The sequence below is a fragment of the Danio rerio genome, chromosome 7 (assembly GCF_049306965.1).
Source record: "Danio rerio strain Tuebingen ecotype United States chromosome 7, GRCz12tu, whole genome shotgun sequence".
Classification (NCBI taxonomy): domain Eukaryota; kingdom Metazoa; phylum Chordata; class Actinopteri; order Cypriniformes; family Danionidae; genus Danio; species Danio rerio.
The window spans coordinates 56344594-56364457 of NC_133182.1; the positions used below are offsets into that span (position 1 = coordinate 56344594).

Here is a 19864-nt window from a genome sequence, read left to right on the forward strand (position 1 = left end):
CACTGAGTAAAAAATTTGCTGGATAAGTTAGCGGTTCATTTGATTAATCGCGACCCCTGATTAATAAAGAATAAGCACAAAAGAAAATTAATGAATGAACACTTTAACAATTAAAAAATTGCCAGTAAAGATTAAATAAATCAGTTATTAGGACAAAGTTATTAAAACTATTATTACGTCATCATCAGACTCTTATTTTGTGTCACAAAAACAGCATTGTTTTCATATATTTCCAATTTATGTTTTTTATGTCTAAAAAAGCCTAATCAGATCAATAGTATCTTGATACAGCCTTCATGATGCAAGCTGTGAGTGCATCACTCAGCGATGCGGTGTCTGACACAATGCACTCAATGGAGTGAGTGACGTCACTGTGAAGGGTAAGGATATTAGTGGGGCTAGGTGAGCCCATTAAAAAGCATTGGATGCAGCTCAGATTGCACTGCACCAAGTCTGCATCCAGACCCCTCTCAATCAGATTGATATCCTAGGGCCCTATCATACACCCAGCACAATGCGGCGCAATTGTTGTCGTTTTGAAGTTTTGTGCCTCGCTGTTTAAATAGGAAATGCATTTGTGCTCATATGTGCGCCCATAGGCGTTCTATTCTAAAAAAGGAGGCGTGTTGAGGTGCATTGCTGGCGCGTTGGTATTTTGAGAAACTATAATAGACTGTTCAATAGACCAGAACAAAGCCGGTCTATTATTTAGCGAAGAGCGCGTTAGTTGCACGCCTCGCTTACACAATGCTTAATACACACAAGATGTACAGCAATACGCAAATATCTTTACATATGAAAAAGAATTAAAATATTAAGGATATATATAGGATATAATAGGGATATATATATATATATATATATATATATATATATATATATATATATATATATAATATAATATAAATATAAAAGATTAAAATATTACAAAACATTATTTTCTAGCCTACATAAATATAAAAACCATACTCTCATGTCTTCTTCATCTCGCTTTTTCAGATTATTCATGACAATTTGCTTTTGTATAATGTTATTATTATTATTAGCAGTATTATTTATTATATGCAGATTTATATTTATTAAAAACAACTTTAGATTTGCCCACCTGCCAGGTTTTAGACCATATGGGGCACAGCATGTGTATTTGGATAAAGTGGGTTTTTGAACACGCTTCGTTATTATTGTTCATTTATTAGTCTGCTGGAAATTAGAACAGAATTTAGAAATAGTTTTAAAACAAATCTTTGCGCTTAACAAAAATATATATATATATATATTTATAGGCTAATGGATGTCTGTGCGTACAACACATTTCCTTTTCCACGAGAGTGAAAGCAAAAGTAAATAATGAGGAGGCTTATCTCTTATTCTTGCGCTGTAGATGCTCTTAACTGTTTTCTCACTAGTGAAGCACTCAGTTTTTCCACTTACAAAGTCCATCATTTAAATAGCAAATCCGCTATGGCGCGACGCAACTGACTCTTAAAGGGAATGGGAGATGAGATTCTTATTGGCTTATTCTCAAAACACACCCATAACTCATTAAGAAAATAAGCTCAACCCTTTTAGACCATGCGCCATGGTGCAAAGTGGATTTTTTCATCTTTAAAAAAGCAAAACTGGTTTCCCACATGCCCTTATTGCGTTTGCACCCTGCGCTTTGCACTTTGTGCATGGACCGTCAAAATAGAGCCCCCAGTGTTCTCGCTCACCTCCAGTTGTGACCTCCTGCAATGGCACAGTCAAACTCTTCTTCCTGCTGAATGTGTCCTTCACTGACTGCCTCAGCAGAAGCCAGAAAGTCAATGTGAACAGCAGCTGAAAACAAAGCGAGAATGAAGCAATGTTTACACTTTACTCACAGCGCATTGAGCAACATCATCATGACTGAATTATGACCAATCATGTGGGCTTATTGTGTAAAAGTGTAGCAAGTGACTACAAGCCTTTTCTATTTAGATTTCTCAGACTGTTAACTGCAGTCATCTTTATCCCAATGCTTAGGAATGAGTTTCTCTAAGAGTTTGCTTTAAGTGTGTTACTCAATCCTGATCCTGGAGGCATACCAGCGATGCACATTTTCGATGTTTCCTTTTGCTGGATCATCCATTTTAGGTTTTAAAGTCTGCGCTAACAAGTTGATAAGGTAAAACAGGTGGGTTTGACCTGAAAGATTTTGAAAATGAATGAATGAATGAATAAATAAAAATAAATATACATACATATACTACACACACACACACACACACACACACACACACACACACACACACACACACACATTCATGTTCGTTCTGAATTTTTCAAGCTGCTTGACCAGAGACTCGACAGTGAGCTGCGAAGATGTAGGTTTGTTATCTGCTATTTTGCTGCTCTTTTGACGGGAATGACCACGTTGAACTTGAATCTGCTGTTTGTCACCTGTGCTCATGGATTTGCTTATTTTAAGTGGATAATTCGAAGATGTGTACTTTGAATAAAAAAAGAACAGTATATCGAATTGGATATACTGGTAAATTAGGGTGTATTGTGAAGAAATTACATGCAATAACGCATGGCTTAAACAACGTGCATCTTCACCGCCACATTACCAAAATGTAAGTCCACACACACACACACACACACACACACACACACACACACACACACACACATATACATTTGAAGTCCAAATTATAAGCCCACCTGAATTATTAGCCCCCCTGTTAAATTTTTCCCCAATTTGTGTTGACAGTACTAGTGGAGTGGAGAATAGGTGGGGCAAAACACTGCCTAACATAGAAATTAATATCACAAATTTATTATTAAAAACATACAAATGATCTGTACCAAAGGAAAAAAAAAACTATACTTATCACAAAAAACTCATACATACCCACAGCGATGTATTTTTAGAACAGCTTTGTTATGACACAAATGTATAATTTATCTTTACTGCATTTATTTTGAACCCAGAAAGTTGTTGAACACTTTTTATTTGCATATATCCTAGAATAACGGTTACTGAAAAAACTAAAATAAAGAAAATAACAATAATTTTTAAAAAATCCTCACCAGGGCACCCAAGCGCAAACATGGGTACTGTGCACGGTCCAGGCCCAGCTGATGCAGGCTCATGGAGCCGATGTGCTGGGGCAGTTCTGTCTCCAGGTCCATGGCCCACACGTACTGCAAGCAGCACAGAGCTAAACCGTACAGCAGGATGAAGGGAGAGCAATAAGCAGCAAAGCGTTGACGTGTCCTCAGCATCCAGATCACACAAGACCACAGCAGCAGCACAAATGTCAGCCAGCTGTGATACGTTATACTCCACACCTGTAGGGGGCAGCAAGAGTGCAAACACATTGTTATCACATGTGCATTCTTAAAGGACGTGTTAACACAGTGTGCGTCTCAATTAGCTCTCAGGGTCGTGAATCAGTACACTGATAAAAACAGAGATGAGCTTGGTTAACTAGACATTGGGACACTGACACAGAGTTCTATTTGGAAGGGCTCATCCCTATGCCCCAATCTCTTTGGAGGGTCCCTGAACTGAGTGCACTTCATTCCAAAGAGCCCTGGTTTGAAACAACACTTTAATATGGCGCTCGGGATTGTTTTCATTTTGAAGTGACCTTCGAAAGGCAATATATGACGTTTGGAAGGCACCATGAGTGTAACATGAAAACGTCCTTGTGCAACATCTTTAGAGTTTCTATGGTTTTGTTCTTGATTGTAATATACACTCACCGGCAACTTTTTTATTACACCTTACAAGTACTGGGTTGAACCCCCTTTTGACTTCAGAACTGCCTTGATTCTTTGTAGCATAGATTCAACAAGGTACTATTCCTTAAAGATTTTGGTCCATATTGACATGACAGCATCACGCAGTTGCAACAGATTTGTCGGCTGCACATCCAAGATGCGAATCTCCTATTCCACCACATCCCAAAGGTGTTCTATAGGATTGAGATCTGGTGACTGTGGAGGCCATTTGAGTTTGGTGAACTCATTGTCATGTTTAAGAAAGCAGTGTGAGATGATTCACGCTTTATGACACGGCACAATATCCTGCTGGAAGTAGCCATCAGAAGATGTGGTCATAAGGGTATGGACATGTTCAGCAACAATACTCAGATAGGCTGTGGCGGTGACATGTTGCTTAATTGGTACTAATGGTACTCAAAGTGTGCCAAGGAAAGATCCCCCCACCATAACACCACTAGCCTGAACCGTTGATACAAGGCAGGATGGATCCATGCTTTCATGTTGTTCATGTTGCAGTAGAAATGGAGACTCATCAGCCCAGGCAACATTTTTCCAATCTTCTACTGTTCAATTTTGGTGAGCCTGTGCAAATTGTAGCCTCAGTTTTCTGTTCTTAGCTTACATGAGTGGCACCCTGTGTGGTCTTCTGCTGCTGTAGCCCTGTATCTGCCTCAAGGTTGGACGTGTTGTGTGTTCAGAGATGCTCTTCTGTGTAACTTGGTTGTAACGAGTGGTTATTTGAGTAACTAGCTGCGTTTCCACTATTGCACCCTAAAGCGGGCGAGCCAGGGCGAGCCAAGGCCAGTCAGTCCCGGGGCCTGATCGGGCCAAAGCGGGGCTTTCTCGGGGCCAATAGCCAGCCTTTTTCGGGCCAAATACCTTGTGCCAAAGAGGGCCAGCTGGGGCTTCAAGCGGGGTGAAAGGACAGGCGAAGTTTGCCCGAGTCTATTAAAGATGGCATGCCGCGGTCAGTACACTAGTTTTCCAATTGCACACGAGTGTAAGCGGCATACAAATAGTGCAAACAAATCTCGCCTCCGTTAGTGGCGAGACCTAACAGTCGATGCACAATGCCATCATTCGGTCGTTAAGTAAACAAATATAATGAATGAGGACACACAGACCTGTGCGTGTAGACATATAATGTAATGCTGTACAATATCATGTCATTTGTTTGTTTCGGTTGTCTTCGTTTTAATGGTTTCATGATGATGCGATGGTGTGCTTTATCTGCCTGATTCCTGCTGAAGTGGGCAGGTTGTGTGACGTTTTGATTCGGGGGACGTTCTTGGGGCGGGGTTTGCATGACGCGCTGCGAGCTACTAGCCCGACAGTGGATGATTTTGGCCTCACTGCTTAACCTCCCAGGAGATTGGCCTGGCCCAGCCCAGCCTGATAAAGCCCTGGATCACAATGGCCTGACAGTGGAAATGTGGCTACTGTTGCCCTTCTATCAGCTGGAACCAGTCTGGCCATTATCCTCTGACCTCTGTCATCAACAATGCATTTGCACCCATAGAACTGCCGCTCACTTAATATTTCCTCTTTTTTAGACCATTCTCTGTAAACTCTAGAAATGGTTGTCTGTAAAAAAAAAAAAAAAAACAGTAGATCAGCAGTTTCTGAAATACTCAGACCAGCCCGTCCATCATCAACAAAGATGCCACGTTCAAAGTCACTTAAATACCCTTTCTTCCCTATTCTGATGCTCAGTTTAAACTGCAGCATATCACCTTGATTATGTTTACATGCCTAAATGCATTGAGTTGGTGCCATGTGATTAACTGATTAGAAATTTGCGTTAACAAGCAGCTGGACAGGTGTATCTAATAAAGTGACTGTTATATCTATAGCAGTACTGTCATCTTAATAATGATTTCTAGTAACAAAGTTATATTCAGGATGAGGAAGCTTTGAATTTAACATTAAAATTTCAAAGAGCAATTAAAAAGAGAAAACTTATAAAAAAAAAAGAGAGCATTGCATTTTTTGTTTGTTTTTAACCTTTTATCAAATCATTTGTTTTATATAATCAATTATATTGGATTTGCTACTTCGAGATGCCATATTTATTTTTTAGCTCAACTGGGGCTTTGCAGCTCAGGGTCTATTAAGAGCCAGTTTACATAGACATGAGTTTTTTTAGAACTGACTCGGCTTGGCTGTTGATACAAATACAGCGCATTTGTGCTGCATGATGGTAATCCGCCACTGTTCAAGCATTTGCATTGACTTTGAGTGCAACTTACTTCTACGAACGGTTAATTTTACATTTGGTGTGAACCCAGTATAAGACGTTTATTGCCACCTGCTAACTCAACATGACCTTGACAGTTCAGCAGAGTGTGTTTTTATGTTCTCATTTGATTTTTTTTTTAAATGAAGGTGGGAAAAACCCCATTCATCAAAATATGCTACAGGGAAGACATGTTTCAGTAGACCAATACCTGGAAAGAAATGAAAAACCATGTATGATTCATAAACAATTATCAAGAAGCCCATGGAAAATTCTGTAGGGTAGATTATTTTATTAAATGCTAGGTTGTTCTACAAAGAAAGGTCATCCCTGCTGGACTCCATTGAACTTTAAAATGTATTTTTGATTGAAGAATTATTTTTCAAAATGTCAACGTCAATACAAATCAGCAGCACATCTGTTTTTTTTTTAAAAAAAGAATATTTGATTTACCATCATGGCAATGAGAGCACATATGTAACTCTGTTGCAAGACCATTCGTCCCACCAGACGAAGAGGATTATCAACCGTAGCCTCTCCACTGGGCCCTGCACAAACAAATATCACAAGTTCACTCACATAAATGCTTAGTTGAATGTGAACTTTTAGTAAACATAATATATGTGTAAACAACAATGTACATTGCTCTACCTATGTCATGTTGGCTTGAACCGTTGATCACAGGCTCTTTAGTGATGTGTGATTCAGATAGAGTAGAATCTACTGTAGTGAGAAGAGTTTGCTAAACCAGGGGGAAAAAAGACATTTATGTCACAAAAGGTCTGCATCTGACATTCATTCATTTATTCCTTTCATCAATCAAAACATTCATTCAGCATTATTGTGTCTTTAATTAAAAAAGCCCAAATTATAATTTGGTTTTATGCAGATAATATACTGTATGTACTTTTTGCTTGCACATAAAAGATAGTTTCATTTTTTTTAATGCTGCTTTGTCATTGCACTAATTAGAACTGAAGAGACAAAAGCAACAACATACTACTGAATTTTGCAAAAACCTTTACACAAAGGAATTAAAAGATATTTACAACTGTTGTAACATTAGCCCCTTTCACACATACACACCTTTCTAGAAAATTACCGGCAATTTACCAGAAAGGTGTGTATGTGTGAACAGGCCCTTTTTGAAAATACCGGTAAAGTCGTTCCGGACATTTTCCATATATTTACCGGTATCACTGTGTGAAAAGGGGCTTTTAACTGTGTTTGATTGTGCATACAAATACTAAGTATACTTTGGGCTTTAGAGGTGGTTACAGGCAAGACACCAAACAAAGCAAAAAAAAAAAAAAAAAAATWATATATATATATATATATATATATATATATATATATATATATATATATATATATATATATATATTAGCGCTGTCAAAATGAACGCTTTAACGCATGCGATTAATTTTAAATAATTAACGCGTTAAAAAAAATTCATGCAATTAAGGCAGTTCAGGTTTTTTTTACTTCCTGTTGTGGTGGACGTGTGTTCAACATGCAATAAATGTGGATAAGACCAAGGAAGCACTTTTTGAAGGCAAGTTTCAGTATAAAACAATTAGTTGCATCACAGGTTATCCAGTTTCATGCAATTTCGGGTGTTTCATTTTTAACTTTCGACATCTGTTGTAAGTTGATACCGCATGGCGAACAGAAAGAAAATCCTCTTAAGGTTCCTTTTAAGGTTACACGGTAGAATTTTAATAAGAGTATTAACTTAATCATATTAAAATCGGAGTATTTGTGTCTTATGTAAATGTACTCAGAACGTCTGGTGAAGTCGCGAGCTGTCAAAGACAGGGCATTACTCTGCCATTCAGCATGAGCCCTCCAAGTTTAGCGTGTTTCCTCATTAAATGCAACGAAAGCGTATGCTTCATGTTGTTGTGTCAGAATCCTTGTGAAATACAGTAATACTTTAGGACGCTTACTTTAAGCAAATTTGATGAACGTGATCATGCGTGTTGAATCTGGGAGTCGCTCCAGTATGGAAGGCCGTTGGGGCCAAAACGTCTGCAGCGCGTTGTGTGTGTGTGTGTGTCAGGGGTGGAGTGAGCGACGTATCTGAGTAGGGGCGAGAGGGGTGTGCAATGTATTTAACGACCGGTTTGCAAGAATTTATCATTCATTTGCGGGCATTTGGGAGTCTCTGTGCACTTGCAGGATACTCCTAGTCTTAGCAACTGGATGAATGTAAAGGAGGATTAAGCAAAATTGTTTCTACTCTATAACTAATGTTCTCAACTCACAGCAATAAAACTTTACAATGAGTGCAACAGTTTGTATTCTATAGTTTATTATTATATTTTTTCATTTTCCATATCTGCAATCCATATCCATATCTGGAAATCAATGTTTTCTTTATTGGCATTGATTGTTTTGAAATTTAAATGCCATTAACATGCCTGTGTTTTAATTTCTGTAATAAATATGACTGTCAAGCCAGGATCTTGATGGTTTATTGTGGGTATTTTGTTTACATGAAGAAATCTGTGTTACAAGTTCAACAAAAAATATATTAAACAATTATATTTTAAATTTAAATTTTTTTTTGTCTTGCGTTTACATTAATTTTACATTTAAATAGCCAAAATTACAAGTTTCAGTATTTTAAATTTGATTAATCGCGATTAATTAGTTAATTTTTTTAATCGATTGACAGCATATATATATATATATATATATATATATATATATATATATATATATATATATATATATGTATATATAAACAAAAATAATACAAATATATAATAATAATAATAATAATATAATAAACAAAACAAAACACCAGACAAAACAAAACAAAAAACGAAACTAAAAACTAATAAAAACAAAGTAATAAACAAAACAAAAAACAACATAAGCAAAATAAACACAAACATGCAATGGTGATACTTTTTCTGATGCCAGGTTTTAAAATACTGATACAAATGTGTGCATTTGGTGCTGTATGCCAGAGGCAGGGAATGTTTACCAGTGGCGTCCCCTATTTTGCATTTACAGATTTTATCTTTCAGGCAGTGTGAAATAGCTGTTTGAAGCTTGAGTCCTTGAATGAACGGTTACAGAAGGAGAAAAGCTTTTGCTCTATTTTTTAAAATATTGAATAGACTTTTCATAAGAGATCCTAATAAAATTATTTAATATATCATAATAGAGGCATCAGCATGCACATAAAGCAACTAAAATGTAATACTTTTTAATTACAGCATGTGGATACAGCAATGACAACATAGAGACTAATAAAACCTCCTTAAATATTTCATCAGACATGCATATGTGCTTCTGTACCCCCTCAAAACCCAAAAGACATTTTTTTCTCTAAGGTTCCATAATATATAAATGTAAAATGTCAAGTTTTATTCTTTACCTTAGTGTCATCTTCACTGCTTTGTCTCCTTGCCTCCCACAATCTGAGCTCTACTTCTTCTCCAGCTTCACCCTGCACTGTTTTCACAGCTTCACCCTCACGGGCCTAGACAAACATAAAGACATTACGCATCAGTGTATATACTGTGTGAATCAGACACTAGCCCAAACTAATTTATTATACACAAACAATGTGATTGACTGGCTTACGATTGTACAAATGTTGGATTTTTGACCTTACAAAGGGCTCTCAAAGGAATAGGTAAGCTAAATAAATGTATTAAAATTCAATGTATTGCTTGAGAATAAAATGCACAGTTGATATGCATAATTTTAATGCTTATTTTATTGTCCTTTTCTAACACAAGAATTACCAGAATTCTACAGCAGAATAATTTTAGGAAATCTCTGTAGACTGATGGCATTTCATGTGGTTCAGCCTTATAATCTTGCAAAAAAAGTTAGTAAAATTACCTGTTTTGCAATCACTTTAGACATTACACTAGAGAATAATTCAAATGCAAGCTCTAAAGTGACATTTGTGAATTAGCAACGGTTTCTGCTGTTCTGACGTCAGCTGCAGATGTGAATGAATGGCCGAAGAAAGCAGTTCCTCGTACAAAAGAGCTTTTGAGGCTCTGCTTGTTTGATCTTTTTATATACACAATTATGCCATCGAACAAATTATTAAACAAAACAAACAACTAATCAAAAAAACATATCAAAACACAAAACAAAACAAAAACAATAAACAAAACAAAACAATAAACTGTTTGCTTGTAAAATGCTCAGTTTTTCCACTTCCACTTACTTTACGTCCTGTAAATAGCAAATGCGCTTATGGCGCGACGCAGCTGGCTTTTAAAGGGAATGGGAGATGAGACAGATTGGTTTATTCTCAAAACATACCTATAACTCATTAAGAAAATAATTTAAACCCTTTTAGACCATGCGCCACGGCGCAAAGCGGATATTCCCGTCCTTAAATTAGCAAATATAGATTCTGACACGCTCTGAAAGCGTTTGCGCCCTGCGCTTTCCGTTTTGCACATGGACAGTCAAAATAGAGCCCTTAGTGTTTGATCAACTTAAAGTATGACACAATTCTAACTTACTGGCTTAACTATCCTTTTAACAGAATACATGAGTGTGTGCGATCACCTTGTCTGCATCTCCTAGACTGTTGCTGTTGATTTTCAGCACAATGGTCACAGAGATGTAGAGGAGCAGAAGAATGCCGGGATTGACGTACACTGGCCAGTCATACTGTGTGTTGAGGGTGACTTCAAAAGTGGTACAATTTCCTGGTGTTACTAAATCCTTCAGGCCAAAGAGTCTGGAGTGAAACAAAGACAACTTATTACATAAAAACAGGTTTAAGTGTTTTTCTAGATCACAATTAGCCACTAACAACGTAGTCCAACAAATAAAATGACAACTTTACATCAGATCATCATCCAAATCAATAGATAAAAAATTACATTAAAATATAACAACAGATACAAATACGTAAACAACAACAACAAAAAATAAACATTTACCCTAGTCCATAACAATAGAAACCGATACCACAACCAAACATAAACAAATTTACTATTTATATAATTATAATTATAGAAACAATACAATAAACATATCATATGAAATTCATTTAAACCATCAAATGTATCAATTTACTAAATATTATTGCATAAGGTGTTAATTTAATGATTTTTAAACCTTATGTGAGCAATGTGAGTGGTACATGCAACTTCACTTGTAAAACCAACCCATTCTTATAAAAAGATTAACTATTTTATGTCTAGGCAAAATTTGTGGCTAATTCCCTTGAATTTGTTAAGTAATGCACTCTAAACAATCGTCAATGAGGTGTTGGAAGACTAAGGACATGGTAAAGCTTTATTAGATTCAAAATATAGTAAATATAGTAAGAAAGTTATTTTATTGTTGTCACTTTAATAGGTGCTGAAAACCAACTGTTAAAAATGGATTTGTCGATGAGACATTTTATCAAGTGATTCATTCAAAATGTTAATTCATCCATCTTGTTTTGTTGTATATTAAGAATCAGATGAGAATCCTTAGCTCTATTTTCAACAACAACATATATGTATGCAATCATGCAGTGCTACAAATTAGCTACTTAAACATGTTGCTCTGCAATATGCATAGACACACCCAATGTAAATTAACTAGATAAGATGTGTCTGTTCAGTTTATGTTGTATGAAAAAGTATTGTTTAGATATGTTTACAACAGATCTTTTTTTTTATCCAGCAAAAAAAAAAAATCGAATAACAAAGAATTGCAATAACAAAGAAGAGTTGCTTTCATTTGAATATATTTTTAAACTAAATGTATTTATATGATCTCAATGCTGATATGGTGATTTGGTACACAAAAATATCTATACTATATATATATTCTTATTATCCACGTCAAAATCAAATGTTCTGCTTATTTAGATCACTGTTAAAAATGCTGGGTTCCACACAATTCCTTCATGTTGTCCCAGCACAAATTGATTAAGTTAACATAATTGCTTTTACAGGTTTAAGCTTATTGAACATAAAACAATAAAGTTATTATTTACTATTGCTACTAGTTGCAATTAAGTAAAAAAAAAACAAAAAACTTAAGAATTGTGTTGATTCAGCTTACTATAAATACGTAGTTTGAACTGGAGTGATTGTCAAAATTATACAGCCTTACAGCAAAATGCATCTAACTGATGAAACATATAAGACATGTAAAAACTGCCATATAATGATTTGCGGTAGATTATGTGACTACTTATGACTAAATTGATTCATTGGTGATCATAAGACACTCTTTTTATTTGATGTGGTGTGAGCTAGGCTCAAGTTTAGGAATTTGTATATAATTTCACAACATTTCAGCATTCAGAGGTATTTTCATTGTTACAGAGTTGTATTCTCATGTAGATCATAGATCAAATGCTAAAAAATATATAGTTTTTCCTGTCAAAAATCATACTTTCAGGTTGGTACGTCTAGCTTTTAAGTTTATTTTTTGAAACATTGCTCTAGTTGGTGTCATTAGGGATGGAACTCCTTATTTGGCCTGCACTGCACAATATTGACACCATAGAAGTGTGTTTTTTTGTGTAAAAGGAAGTTGATCTTATTTAGCGATAGTTAATTTAGCCCTTTCACACCTACAGTGTGTTATAAATACTTCAGCTGCCCTCATTTATGAGATTTTTATTGTGACCATTATAGAATGCATATTTTATATTTCCATGGTGACACATCTGGTTTATAATAACACACCACAAGCCTCCGGCACTGCAGTGAAGATATAAGAGCTGCTGGATTTATAACATGACAATTCATCCACTTCTCCAAAACTACATAAAAGTGTCGTTTTAACATTACAGTTACATAAACGTGTTTATCTGAGTTGAATAATGCAAATGATCAGATTATGTGACATCAGCAAATATTTTACAAACCATGCATGTTTGGTTATGTTAGTAAATCTGTTTTCAAATGTAAAACAAATGTTGCTGTCGTGGAAATCCACATTTGAATTTAGCATCCGATTACATGAAATAGAACATTATGATATTATAAACCAGGAATCAGCCTAGAGCGATCACAGTGGTTTGATTGAACATTTCAAAGAGTTAAGGTTAAGTTTTTTCCATTATTTTACTGACAGCGATATCACAGGTTTTAGTTGATCACAGACAAGAAGCTGTATCACACTTATGTATAGACAAAGACTATAGAATACACAAGACATGTGTCCCATATAGTTTTGAATTGGGAAAAGTGTAACGGTCAATATGGTGAATGAAGCCCTGCCTACTAGTACAGGAGCCAATTAATGACTAGTCAATAGACTAAGGTTTCTCCAGGGGAGAAACTCAAACCAGATGTTTTTTCATGACAGTTTGATGGTCAACAAACACACTAGAATTTCAGCAAATAGTTTATTGGTGGTTTCAAATATGAAATGTAATCGTAAACTTGGTAAACAATTTTGAAGAATTTGATGTTTCCCCAATCAGACAAAATGCCCAAGCATATTGCCCGAGAGGCGTTTCAAAGATGGCCACTGAGTGAAATTACTATTAATTATACTTAAAAGGACTTTAAGTGTATAAATCCACCGACGTCATACCTCCAAGACGTGCATGTTTTTGCTGAGAGTAGTATCTTTCTCTTTTAAAAAAATATTTTTTGGAGAAAAGATGGATGCCTGCAGGATTTTATTCCAAGGTACGCACAAATCCAGCACCGTCCCGCCCCGCCCCCTTCCGCCAGTCATGTCAAGAAACACTGATGCTTGCTGTCAAAGGCTGCATTATTCAAGGGTATTCGTTATGACATAACTTATTTCCTTTTTAATTTTAATATTTTGCTGAAATCTAAATGTAATAAAAGCACATAAGCGCCAAGGAAAAATCAGACGCTCAAGACGTAGTTATTAAAATTATGACATATTAAAAAGTTTGCAAATATATGACAGAAAATTGTGATAAAATACAATTAGTGAAGCATTAATTAAATCCTTACTTTCCACTAACCGAAAATCATCCACCCGCACAGTTGAGTAGTGGACGGGCTCAAACAAAAATAAAATTTGTAGCCTATATTTTTCTTAGAAAAACAATTTCATATATTGTTTGTCCCTTTGTTCAAATATTTTACTCGGTCAGTTGTCTTCTAGATAAAATAGAAGAACCAATAACATTTGAAGTAAAGTGCTTCAAAACCCGCAATATGCTTTAACAATGCCAAACCACAATGCCAAAGCCAAATTCGGATATTCGCAACAGCACTGAACATTTACCTCGGTGGAACAAACTCGGTTGGAATTGTAAGACACTTCAGAAGCTCGTGAGAATTTAGATGTCTGCTTATTTATGACAGTCTTTCTGATAAAATAGTTTAAAACACCTTGAATGGTAGCTGTTCCATGTGAGGAGGCCGCGCAGCAGCTGGGTCTGATCTGTCTGATAAACGAGACATGTTCCCCGGCTCAGGTGCTGATAATGAGACTGCGGTATTTGTCTCATTAGTTTTAGGCCTTTTGGCAAATGTCTCAATTAAGTTTAGCTGTTTTAAAGAGTGTTTACTCATTTTCACCTTGTTTTAAACAATAGCTATCTGAGTAGTGATTTTTAGGTGCGGAAAATCCACCAGCAAAACTAAAACCAACAAATTTCTTTACCCATCTCCCACCATGCAAGTACATACACACTTTAAAACACACACCTTTATTTGTTGTCATTCTGGCTTTGCTTTATCAATATATCGTAGTGTATCTGTTTAATAATCAATTTAAATTATGTAATAAAAAAATTAAAAAGCGGCATTAATTTGTGCCCTCTCATGGTAGGTACGCACAGTGCGTACAGCCGTACGCCTGCAGGCGCCACTGGATGCAGTACTATTCTATAGGTGCTTAAGAAGATTAAAATGAGAATAGGCAAAATGTGAACGATACTCCTGCTTTAAACCAAAGTGTGTTGCTTTCGTAAACAACACTAAATATCTGGCAGCATTGTGCACTATTTGTTTTCTGACATGTCCCAGATGATAATGTATAGCCACATTTTGTTTTATCTCAGTGTGACAGCTGTGACAGTTATCTGCGATAGGACAGAGGTCAGCAGAGATTTATGGGTCAGGAAAAAAACTGCACAGAGCTGGCAACCTTGCCAAGCCGTTGAGTGAAGACGTATGGGTATCAATCTTCAGGACATATCGAAGGCTTGAATCTCAGTATTGCTTTCAGTGGGTTATGTAAGGTTGGCAGGATACGCCACCTTCACCTCCCCTGCCTGAGGTGCTATTTTAATCCAGCAATGCCTCTCACATTTACATCACACCCTGCCACAACACAACCCTCACACAACCACAGAGGCTGAGCATGCCAGACGAATCATTTACGGCTCAGAACAAACCACAGAAGTGCAATGTGGAATTTCCCAATTTGTAATAATGGAAAAAAAATATTTATATATTTACATGATGTTAACAACTTATGCACACATACATAAACACACATGCATACATACATACATGCATACATACATACATACATACATACATACATACATACATACATACATACATATATACATGCATACATGAATATATGCATACATTCCATGCATACCTTACATTCATATCATGGTTATATCCACATTTTTATGAACCAGCACCATTTTCTTGAACCTCTAATCCTTATATTAGAATGATATTGAATATTGAATGACATTAGAATGGAATTTGAGAAACTGGAACCTAGATCTCTATAAGTTTATCATATCATATATATTATGGCTGCACAACATATAATTTCAGCATCAATAAAGTATAAAGCGTATAGTGCAAAAGCATCAAGGAGGTGTCCGAATCCACTTTTGCTATTTTAATGTACGAAAAATAAGCTTTGTGCCATAGTTCATGGTCTAATAGAGTTGTGCTAATTCTCTTCATGCGTTATGGGTGTGTTTTGAGCATAATGTGGATTAACCCAATCAGGGTCTTATCTCACATTTCCTTTAAGAGTGTCACGCCTTTGGTACATTTGCTATTTACATGGTGGACTATGTAAGAGGAAAAACTGAACGTTTCAGACCATCTGCAGCAAGTAAACAGCTTAACAGACCATCCGCAGCACAAGGATAAAGAATGATCCTCTTCCATTCGGCCTCTATACTTTCTCTTTACTTCTACTCTTTGCTTTACTCCTTTGATTTTGTGGATAAGGAAACAGTGTTGTACGCACTTCACTGAAAACATCCATTAGCCTACATGTTAAATTTTGTTTGTTAAATTCAAAGATTTGTTTCAAAACTAATTCTAAAATCAGTTATAATTTCCAGCAAATGAATGAATGAACAATAATAGCAAAGTGTGGTAAAAGGTTTTATCCAAACACTCCTATTCTAATCCTAATCCTATTCTTCAATGACAAAATGTATTTCAGTTTTTAAAAAGAGCAACATTCTAACAATATGCCTTAACACACCTCCTTTTTAGACCGAAACACCCATGAGTCCACAAAATAGTGCAAATTAATGTGCTATTTAAACAATTTCGCTCAAAACGTGGAAACAGTTTGCAGATCCTCCATTTCTATTTCAACTTGAGTGCTCACAAAGCAAGCAACGTAAAAACAGGCATGAGCAAATTTGGTGTGCAGGAACTTGACTGGCCTTGGTCCTGAGCTCAACCCAACAGAGCATCTTTGTTATGAATTAGAGTGGAGACCTTCTTATCCAACATCAGGGCCTGACTTCACAAATGCACTTCTAGAATAATACTAAAAAATTCCAATACACACATCAAAACCTTATTGAGAGCCTTACCTGGAGACTCCACATTAAACCCTACATATTAAGATTGGGGTGTCATAAAAGTTTATCTGCATGTAAAGACTGTGTGGCAATCTTCCAAACTGTGTGGCAATATAGTGTATTCACCCCCCAAAAAACTGTTATTTTAAATACACATATTTGCAATGTTAATGCTGATACTGTATTTTTTTACCTTAAAGGGCACATGTTTTGCCCCTTTTTCAAGATTTAAGATAAGAGTTTTGTGTCTCCAGAATGTATCTGTAAAGTTTCAGCTCAAAACAACCATCAGATTATTTATTAGACCTTTCAGAATATTAGGATTTTGTGCTCTGAGCATCCTTTAACTGTTTTTGTTGCCTATGCCTTTAATGCTAGTTCTCCCCACCCACCATTCCCACATGCCTGTCAGATTGTGTGTCTCAATCTCTGCCTCGGCTGCTTCAGATAAACAGCACAGTGACAGACATGAAAGAAGCAGATCTCACATAACGTTTGTTAGAAATACTAATGATTAAGTAAAGACGGTAAAATTGCTGTAATTCATTACAAACTCATTCTTGATTACATTTGATGATGATTGATGATCACAGAGAGCTAAGCAGATCTTTTAATCCCGGCTGCTTTGTGCACATCCTGTCTTATGGATATGATTATACGTGTTACAACGGAAACATGTTAATACGCAGCTGTCAATCAATTTGGTGGGTGGGGAAGCTGCACTCCTACGCCACATTGTAGTGGGCCTCAAAATAAGAGAGATTTGGATATAATTTTAAGATCAGGAAATTGAAAAAAAGAGACTTTTTGGTTTTATATCACCCCAATGTGACTGTGGACACACTATACCTACAGTACACAAAGTTCTGTCCAAACAGCTAACAAAAGATGATTTTCATAATAGGTGCCCTTTAATACAGCCACGTTGACTGTACTACCAGTAATAGTCACTGTGAGTTTGCCAAGCAAGAAGTGTTCTTGTATCAACATTCTTCTGTTGGTCCTGGAACACAATTTCTGTCATAAAAACATAATCCTAACACCACCTCTTACCATAAACATGATGGTTTCAAACCCAGCCTTGTGCTTCATTCTAATTTTAACAATATTGTTTAATATTGCAGTTGTCACTTAAACAAAAGATATTGATGCAGGAAATTGTGTGTATATTGTCCTAATTTTTGATATCCAGTATCCAGTCTGTTTGATTTAGAGAAATGTTGTTCGAGGACAAACACTGATGATGAATTAGGTTTACATGCTACTTTGTCAAATCAAAGTAATCCAACAAAAACAGTGCAGTGAAATGATGCTATTAGGTTAAAAGCTGAAAATATATGGAATATACACCACTGGTCAAAATTTGGGGTCAGTAGGATTTTTAAATGTTTAAAATAAGCTTATCCTGCTCACCAAGGCTTCTTTTGTTTGATCAAAAAATACAGTACAAATAGTAAAATTGTGAAATGTTATTGCACTATGAAATAACTGTTCAAAAGTAGTATATCCTTTATTTATTTAATAATGTATTCCAGTGATTTTAATGGTGAATTTTCAACTTAATTATACCAGTCTTCAGAATCACATGGTCCTTCAGAAACCAGTCTAATATTAATTATTCATTCATTCAATCTTTTTTTTGTCAGATTAGTCCCTTTATTAATCTGGGGTCGCCACAGTGGAATGAACCACCAACTTATCCAGCACGTTTTTACGCAGTGGATGCCCTTCCAGCCGCAACCCATCTCTGGGAAACATCCATTCACACACACTTATACAACATACTCATAGACAATTTAGCCTACCCAATTCACCTGTACCGCATGTCTTTGGACTGTGGGGGAAACCGGAGCACCCGGAGGAAACCCACACGAACGCAGGGAGAACATGCAAACTCCACACAGAAACGCCAACTGAGCCGAGGCTCGAACCAGTGACCCAGCGACCTTCTTGCTGTGCGGCGACAGCACTACCTACTGCGCCACTGCGTCACCCATGTAATATTATTATTATTATTATTATTATTATTATTATTAATAATAGTAATAATAATAATAGCAATATTGATTGGAATAATAATTTCATTTGAAACTACATACAATATTTTTTTTTTATTAAATATTTAAAAAAATGTTCAAGCCTTGATGAACAGAATAATTTTCTTAAATAAAAAAATAAAAAATAAAAACCTGGAAAAAAATTTAACTGACCCCACATTCACAGCAGTCTAGAAGGAATATGTTATAAACAATAAAGCAGGTGAAGAGCATTACCTGGCCCACAGGCCCGCAGGAGAGAACATGGCCTGGGCGAATGAGCTCTGATACAGGTAAAGACACACCAGGTGTCCACCGGTGAAGAAGGCCACCATCACACACAGGGCATTAAAGCCCAGATGGCTGATGGGAAAGTGACAAGCCCACCATGTGCACACTCCGATGAAGAGAAGGAAGTAGAAGGCAGAGAACGCAGAAGGTAAAGTGATTCCTGGAGACAGAAAAACAATAATTCAAAGCCAATTCATATACACACTGACAAAAATGCTACACAAGAAGATGAATACCACATGTTCCTAGTTCTGAAAAACGGATGTCTCTTAATGATGTGCTCTACAGTTACATTTGGACATTATGTAGATAAGGATTTCTGCAACTATATGTCAACTACTAGCTATTTTAATGTCTAATATCTACTTAACATTTTATTTGGATGAACCCCTCAGTTGAAAAAAATTAACATTATGTTATTCTGTCATTATGCCTAACTGTCTGGTTTGTATCTTTTATGATTTTATTTTGATGGTGCCCTTTAGACAAATACTGGGTAAGTAAATAGTAAGCAACATGTTTAAGTAACTCTAACAGTATATCAATACTTTACTAACATTTCAATGAGAGTTCCTTCATATATAGATGCATAGACACTTATAGTCAGTCATCTAAATGTGTAAAGGTGACTATAAAAATAGTCATAATATTTCAGAGCGTTTTTACTTATTGATTTAGCTTAACATTTTTTGTTGTGCTTGTTTAAAATTTTCTTCACATCCCGATAATAATGGGGTTGTGTTGCTTATGATCGCGCGAAGTGAAGACCAGTGTTAAGGCTGAGAAGAGTTATTTGGAGGCAGTGTCAAGGTGAACTTA

At 36.0% G+C, this 19864-nt stretch overlaps 1 protein-coding gene across 1 annotated transcript in view; it reads right to left on the bottom strand.

The window, feature by feature from the left end:
* The window catches only part of piezo1 (piezo type mechanosensitive ion channel component 1 (Er blood group)), a 188287-nt gene that overhangs the window by 57116 nt on the left and 111307 nt on the right, over window positions 1-19864 (bottom strand). The window contains exons 7-13 of the mRNA XM_691263.10: window positions 18992-19205; window positions 10541-10715; window positions 9381-9485; window positions 6641-6731; window positions 6443-6537; window positions 3055-3315; window positions 1713-1818 (exon numbers count right to left, since the gene is read on the bottom strand). Of these exons, the coding sequence (XP_696355.4) occupies window positions 1713-1818; window positions 3055-3315; window positions 6443-6537; window positions 6641-6731; window positions 9381-9485; window positions 10541-10715; window positions 18992-19205 (1047 nt within the window). The remainder of the gene's footprint in view (window positions 1-1712; window positions 1819-3054; window positions 3316-6442; window positions 6538-6640; window positions 6732-9380; window positions 9486-10540; window positions 10716-18991; window positions 19206-19864) is intronic.